The sequence below is a fragment of the Myotis davidii genome, unplaced genomic scaffold, assembly GCF_000327345.1.
Source record: "Myotis davidii unplaced genomic scaffold, ASM32734v1 scaffold456, whole genome shotgun sequence".
Lineage (NCBI taxonomy): Eukaryota > Metazoa > Chordata > Mammalia > Chiroptera > Vespertilionidae > Myotis > Myotis davidii.
This window is the reverse complement of record NW_006287375.1, coordinates 589,319-597,432: the sequence shown is the minus strand read 5'-3', so window position 1 is coordinate 597,432 and position 8,114 is coordinate 589,319. Positions and strand designations below refer to the sequence as shown.

General features: G+C 38.1%; 1 protein-coding gene across 2 annotated transcripts in view; it reads right to left on the bottom strand.

Moving 5' to 3' along the window:
• Nucleotides 1-252: 252 nt before the first annotated feature.
• The window catches only part of KIF3A (kinesin family member 3A), a 41,296-nt gene continuing 33,434 nt past the window's right edge, over nt 253-8,114 (bottom strand). For both annotated transcript variants that reach the window (XM_015560929.1, XM_006759152.2), the window contains 8 exons: nt 6,968-7,124; nt 6,382-6,562; nt 5,953-6,063; nt 5,319-5,444; nt 3,825-3,878; nt 3,406-3,474; nt 2,746-2,870; nt 253-344 (listed from right to left, as the gene is read on the bottom strand). In XM_015560929.1, coding sequence (XP_015416415.1) covers nt 296-344; nt 2,746-2,870; nt 3,406-3,474; nt 3,825-3,878; nt 5,319-5,444; nt 5,953-6,063; nt 6,382-6,562; nt 6,968-7,124 — 872 coding nt within the window. In that variant the 3' untranslated portion in view covers nt 253-295. The remainder of the gene's footprint in view (nt 345-2,745; nt 2,871-3,405; nt 3,475-3,824; nt 3,879-5,318; nt 5,445-5,952; nt 6,064-6,381; nt 6,563-6,967; nt 7,125-8,114) is intronic.

Sequence of the window (8,114 nt, the reverse complement as noted above, 5' to 3'; positions counted from 1 at the left end):
TTTTATGAATACATTTCGACAGCAACTCTCTATAGTAGGAGCTGCTCCCCCAACTTCCCTGCATAGTATAAAATGAATAGTGATGTGACTATTTGAACAATTACCAGTTGTGCAATTTCAATGTTATATTGACATATATAGACTAAAAATTATTAGACAAATTACTACTTCCAGTCTCCATGACTTACAGCTTTCATTACTTGAAATTACACGAAAGTCTTCAGTGTTTTAATTAAATATTTTGTCCAGGCATGAGGATAGTGATATTTTTATTGAGACTTTAAGTCTGTAACATTTACTGAAGTAAAGAGTCAATTACAGTTTCAGGCTTTGCAGAACGCTTTCTGTTTGGAGAAGAGAAAAAGAAAACATGAAGACTTTCCTAAAAGACTGAAATGCAAACACTTTACATTATGTAGAAGATAAAACAAGGGGGCATAGAGTCTAGAACCAGGCCAAGGTTTGACCATGTTAAGAGATCAATTCATGCCCACTTTATCAGACTAGGGAAAGGTCACCAAGAATAGGTGCAAGATCATGGCACTCCACCCTCCACCCAGACAGGTGAGAAATTGAGTGGATGATAATTTCCAAAACTGGACTAGACAACGCAGCCAGGCCCAGTGGCTGCATGCTGCCAGACTGAACCTGCTGTTGATCTCTTCCAGGGTGGCTAAAGGTGCGGGTTTATTCAAAGACAACATCATCTGAGGCAATACAGTACAGAGGCACATGTAGGGACTGATGTAAATGCCACATTAATGTACCATGTTTATTGCAATTTTGCTTAGCATATTGCACTATGCATTTCTAATGAGAAACATACATTGAACATTATCATGTAATGTAATATCAATAAACCATTTAGTGTGTATATTTGTCTGTGTTTAAGGCCATCTATGGTTTTCATAACACAGCAGGCTAATTCTGATGCACAGAGATGGTGGGTTTGGCTAATGTAATGTTGGCTCACATGTTTGTTTTGGTTTGTTCGTTTACCAAAAAGGTACATATTTTTAAATGAGTATTCTGAAAACTGTATCCAAATAACATTCAATTGTTTGTTTGCTTTAGGTCCACATCGTTCTTAAAAAGTGACTGAAAATAGAGAGATCTCATTTAAATAATTTGATTTCTGGCTTCTTCTTTGAAACAAGAGGCGTTGGAAACAATGGGCCCTCTAGTCCCAAAACTAACTAGGAGCAAGGTAGCAGCCACTCATTTCAAACAGACTACTTTCCATTTTGTCCCCTCCCCACTGCTGCCTATTTTTCACCTACACTGAAGCCAACTGTCTTACCATTTATCATCACACTTGCATTGTTAGTTTTCTTACTAACTTCAGAGTTAAGAGGAAAATATCTCTATTAAAAGTGGAAAAGTGAAAGGTCTAAAGAGATTCATGTTTCTTTTAACTGCTATGCTTCATTCATTAAGGCATGGCTTCTGCTGGCAGATGAAGAGTTTTTAGCCCTTAGCACATAAATGCTAAAGAATGTAAAATTTGTGCACTTTTAATATGGTACTGATTCCTCCTCCTTGAGTTCAACTATCCCAAATTTATTTTTTTTTTATTATTAGTTAAGGTATTACAAATGTGTCCTTATCCCGCCCCCCCCCATTAACCCTCAACCTCCCCCCGCACACACACTCATGCTCCCATCCCCCTGTTGTCCATATCCATTGGTTTGGCTTATATACATGTATACAAGTCCTTCAGTTAACTATCCCAAATTTATAAATGTTAGGTCATGTCTATGAGATCATGCAACAAAAAAATATTAAACCCATACAACCTCACCTTACATGTAACTCAAAAATCCAAGTGCTCAAAGCAGGGGGTAAAATAAGCTTACTATTCCCTCTCATTTCAGGAGCCCCAAAGTCTTACAATCAGTGTAAATAAGCTCAACAGCACTTGATGGAGGGCAGAGGGAGAAGAATAGCTCCAGCCTCTCACGTCCTGGTTCCCTGGGCTTATGTGGTGGCACATACAGACTACTCAACAGTCAAACCAGCCCCCAAAGGAGAAGAAAAGATGGTCAGAGAAGTTTTCTTTAACTGGTGACTGAGGACATCAAGTGATTGGGACAATGTTTATGATAGAAAAACAAAACAGCTGAATGTAATACTTAAGAGTCTAACCAGGCAAATTAATTAGCGTCTCACTAGAAGAATTAGTGTAAGAATTAAGAATTAAGATAGTAGATGTCTTGGAAAGAACAAAATACATTAAAAATAAAATCTATTATTCAATACAGCTAAAGACGTTGGAAGACCTTAATTCTTTAGCAAGATGTTATTTACTCAAATCATAACTAATAAGAACATTTGTGTGTGTGTGTCAATCCTCACCAGAGGATATTCTTTCCATTGATTTTCAGAGACTGGAAGGGGGAGGGGAGGAGGAGACAGACAAAGAGAGAGCAAAGAGAGGAGAGAGAGAGAGAAAGAGAGAGACATTGATGAGAGAGAGACACATCGACAGGTTGCCTCCTGCACACAGACCAACCAGGGTTGGGAATTGAACCTGCAACCGAGTATGTGCCCTTGACCAGGAATAGAGCCCAAGACCCTTCAGTGCAGGGGTGGACACTCTAACCACTGAACAATGCAGGTCAGGGCAAGAATTGTGATATTTAAATGTATCAGCCAAAATATTTATCATCTTAACTAAATTTCCTTTAAATGTATTTAATTAGCATCTCACTGCCTTGATTTCGTGGGACTCTAAGACAGTCTTACCTTCTCCCTGTCTTTGGCCTTGCTTTCCCCTTTGAAGTCCGTGGCCTCTCCAATTTCATCAGAGACTGTCGCAGGCTCTCCTCGGTGTAGGCAAGATACACATGGGAAAGGTCCACTTCAAAAGGCTTAAGTAAAGGAAACCAACACCAGACAAATCAGATTTGGGGGAAGATTTAAAGCACTGAACAAACTCTAGAAAAAAGCCACAGAAGACAAGACGAAACAAGTATCTAAAGACATCTTCTTTAACTCCACTGATCTCAAATGTATTCAGCCAGGGTTGGTGAGTGAGCCCTGACACACCATAAACTCCTTAGCAGCAGAGCAGAACTGTTGCTGCTTTCCCTAAAGCTGCTCTCTCCTCCTGTGGGCCCAAGACTAAGACTAGCTTTGAAAAGGACATTCTGGTCGCTAAACACATCCCCATGACCCAGAAAGGTGGTGAAGAGAGGGAGTCCAAAGAAGATTCCATGCCACTCTCTGGAGGAGGAACTCCGCCTGCCATCACAACTGTCCTAACAATCGCCCCATCCAAGAGCCTCTATTCCCCCAAATCTACTTGTTTTAGCCCATCTGACTGATGGCATGTTGATCGCATAACAAGTGACCCACAGCCCTATAAATATTTTACACTGTAACTTTTTTTAAAAGCGCTCTTACATCTTTCTCTTTTTTATCAGGAATTGGAGTTTGCTTCCTCATGTTATTTCCTGTGTAGGCAACACATTTCTTGAGGGGGGGAAAAAGAGACAGAGGAGAATTGTTTTAATTAGCCGTTAATACTGTGAATTAGCAAATTATTGTGAGATCTACTGATGCTACACTCATGAAACATAATTTGAATGCTGGAACAGAAAGGGACCTGGAAGTCCTTTGGTACTATGTAGCCCTGCCCATGCCATTTCCACTGAATATTCTGTGTATTATAATAGAATTAATTAGAAAAACATCTCCACCCTACTGCAGTCTCATCTGATTCATCCTATGGACCACCTCTCCCCCCACTGGAGCCAGCAAAATTCCTAGACTACAGGTAGTACTCCACAAGGATTCCATGAAAGGATGAAGGTAATACTCACTAGCTGCCATTCTCCTATGTCTTCATTCCAATGGACATAGTTTTCAATCATTTCCTTTTAAGAGTCAAAGATAGTCTACTTTTAATATTTAATAATACTTAAAACACTGAAAAAATTCATGAAACGAAAATCTTAATAAATTATGGGGGAAATTTTGTCTCAATTATGTACTGCATGATACACTTGTTATAAATTTAAAAATATATGCTTTTAAGAAATATATGTAGATGCAATTAAACTATATAAAAATAAAAAGCAAGGAAATGAAGAACATGATTCAGAATGAAAGTTACCTTGAGTTGGAAGAGGCAAAGGGAGGGAAGTGGGAGAGGGAATCATTTGATTGGAAGTAGGTTACTATATGGTCCTAGCTTTTGTTTGAGGTGATGAGTTCACTACAAAATAACAAATTAAATCAAAGGAGGCCTTCCAGGGCCAATAAGGAGAGTGTACCAAGAACCAAAGGTTAATTCTATACACTTGATGTTCAAAGGAAAAAATACTACAGCTTATTTTTAGACAAACTGCTTACAGCTGTATAGAGATTCAAAGTAAATTTTTAAAAAATCAATATGTTAAAGTTTACTAAAATATACTAGAAAGGTGAATATTTTGAGTAAAGAAAACGTCCTCAGGCCGATGCTCTATCCACTGAGCCAAACCGGCTAGGGTGTCAATAGGTTCTTAGAAACTGCAACTTTAAGCGAAATGATGAGTAATAAAATCAACCTTATTGTAGGCTAACTGATATAAACAAGAGGTAGGTTCCTATAGCCTATTTCTGGTCACAAAAACATCACCAAACTTCTAAATAAAGACCCCAAACTACTAATATTAAACACTGAAATAAATGTGATAATTATATATATATATGAAAGATTAAGATCATTATTTTCCAATTGGCTCATCCAGTTCAGGGAAAAATATTCACAGGATGTTGGAGCTTGTCCAAGCAGCTGAGAGCACGAGGTGAACACCAGCCCTGTTCAGGACGCCCTTCCATCACAGGGCACACCACACACACATACACTCACTCAGACTGGGGCAATGTAGACATGCCATTTACTTCATGTGCACATCTTTGGGATGTGGGAGAAAACCTGAAGACCCAGAGAAAACCCATACAAACATGAGGTAAACATGCCAACTCCATACAGACAGTGGCCCTGGCTGGGAATCAATTTTTTTTTCTTCTCATCAATGATATAACAACGATGACCGAAACAATGTTATTTAAGCACCTTCTATAAATGAATCTGGATTTCTCTAAAAGACTGAGAAGTTCTTATTTAGATACTTAGATACTCAAACAGAATTATGTACTAAGAAAAGTTAATAGCTAAAGTGAAATGTTATGGCATTGATTCAAGAAAATTTTATCGTCAACAACTGAAATGTAAGTATTTACCACCAATTAAATGACAAATTATATTTCCTTATTTCTTAACCCCAGCCAAGTGACCTAATATCTAGGTCAGAGTACTTTCCTCTTACCTGGTAATCCTGAGGTATAAAGTTATCAATAACAAGCATCTGAAGCCGAAGCTCCCGGCTAAGTTGTCGAATGTTCTCCAATAGACCTTCAATTTCCCTCTGATGTTCTTGTTGGAGATCAGCCATCTATGAGAAAATCAATGAAAATATTAAGGACAAACAAGATTTTAAACACAAAATAGTTCAATCTGACATAGAAACCCTGTAAGAGCTTACCCAGTTCTTTCACTAAAACAATGGACAGAATGACACTAACAATGTCTTATTTTATTGTATTTTATTTGAGAGAGAGAGAGAGAGAGATAAACATCGATGTAAGAGAAACATCAACCAGTTGTCTCTTGTACGCACCCTGACAGGGAATCAAACCCACCACCTTTGGATATACAGGACGATGCTCCAACCAACTGAACCACATTGGCCAGGGCCTCACAATGTCTTTTTCACATTATTCGTTAAGGTTAGAAATTTAATTTAAGAGCTAAAATTAAAAACTGCACATCAAGGATAAATTTTTATTTCTTTAAAATTGTAAGCACACATGATTCCTTTCGGATTCTTAATCATACTTAATAAAATAATTATTTTTTTAAAATTCAGAACTACATTAGTAGGTAATTTCTAAGAGACCAACCTCTGACTTTGCAGCCATCAGCATAGTCCAAACTTTCTTTAATTTTTTGGTCTTTCCCTGTGCTTCCTCTTGCAAACTGGTATATTTTTCTTCAATATCCAAGCGTTCTTGCTATGAGAAAAACTGATAAACTTCAGAATAATTTATTCTTTAAATCACAAATTTATTTTTTAAATTTTATTGTTTAAGGTATTACAAATAGTACATGTCTCTCCCCACCCCCACATACCTCCCCCCACCCCAGCGCTTGCCCTCGCCTCCTCGCCCCCAGTGTCTTGCGTCTTTTGGTTGTGCTTATATGCATATTTAACAAATAATATGTTTAGCAGCCATCTTCAAAGCAACCCACGGGTCTGCTTTAAAATGTTATTAAAATTATATTTAGCTTTTCTCTAGAAAAAAAAATGTCAACCAGAACCAAAAAGATACCTCCTTTTCCTCCAATTCTCTTCGAAGTTGCTCTGCTCTTTTCCTCCTTTCTTCCAGTTCCATATTAGATTCTTCAAGAAGTTTCTCTTGTTCCTCAGCTTTCGCCAATAAATCAACACCACCAACAATTACCTTCTTCTCCAGTGCGGATAATTTCTCTAGCAAAGACTGATGCTCTTGTCTGTTGATTAAAATGAGAATACTCCATATTCATCGATTATCTACTATTGTACCAATATCATTTACCAAAATTTAATGAGTTTGGATGCAAAATTTCCAAATAGGAATATGGTTATGCAACATCTCTATCAAATTATACCACTGGATAATTCATTACCGTATGATTTGATCTATAACTAATTCAAATTCACTTAAAATTTTTTCCTCCCACAAAGAGAGGAAATAATCAAAACATGTAATTTTCAGAAATAAAACATACACAATGAAACCGTCTATCCAAAAATGGCTACTCTGGAGATAAAAATCAAGCTTTTAATTATTATTCAATTTTTTTCCTTATACATAAGTCCTCGGAAAAATACAATAAATTTAAAACACAAATCTACATCAATTCAGTAATACTCACTGGGCCTTAAGAAGATCCTTTTCCCGTTTCTCTAATTCAGCCCTAGCCTTGTTTCTTTCTTCTTCTTCCATGTCAAGCTTTGTTTCAAGTGCTTTTCTCTCTTCATCAATTTTTGCTTGCATTTCAACCATCTTATCAGGGGAAACTTTCTTTTTACCTGTTTGAGTCATTCAATTATCCAACAATCACTTTAGAGTCAATGTTTCAGACCAGTATACTAGTAGATTATCTTCATTTTTATAAAAGGTACATTCCTCAGTAATATAAGGTCAAAAATTAACATTTTAAGGAAATCAAATGAATAATTTATTTTATGTTCTTAGAAGAACTTTTAAACTAATTGCTAAATTCAAACTGTTTTCCAATTGTGCAATGATTAGGACAAAAGTAAGTAAAAGAGGAGCAAAACAGATGAGCAGAAAAAAAAAAAGAGAAAGATTAACAGGAAAGCCAAAGCAAACAAACAAAAAAACACAGATCTGTGTGTCCCAAAATAACAAATATGGTGGGAAAAGCAATATGATTATTTAGTTACTTTTTTCTGACAACCAGGTACAAAATAAAGTGGCTTCCCAAAATACTTCCCTATCATTTATTTAAATAAATAAATAAGTAAGTAAAAGGCACATCTACACTAATAAAAGAGAAAAATGGTAATTGGCGTACGACGCTACCCTTTTCATTGGCTAATCAGGGCTATATGCAAATTAACTGCCAACTAAGATTGGCAGTTAACTGCCAATAAGATGGCGGTTAATTTGCATATGTAGGCACAATGCAGGGAGGCAAAAGGGAAAGCAGGAAGAAGCCCCCTGCCACTGACAATGCCTCCCAGCCATGATCAGAGAATCAGGCGCCTTTGCTGCCCTGGCCAGTGATAGCAGGAAGTAGGGGTGGAGCCAGCGATGGGAGCTGGGCACGGTCGAAGCTGGCAGTCCTGGGAGCTAGGGGTCCCTTGCCTGGGCCTAAAGCAGAGCCCACAATCACGGGGCTGCTGCAGCTGTGGGACCCCACTGCCCGGGCCAGATGCCTCGGCCAGAGGCGATAGGCCTGGGCAGGGGCAGAGCGGGAGATCGCGGGGAGCTGGGAGTCCCCTGACCAGGCCTAATGCCTTGGCCAGAGGCATCAGGCCTGGGTGGGGGGCGCG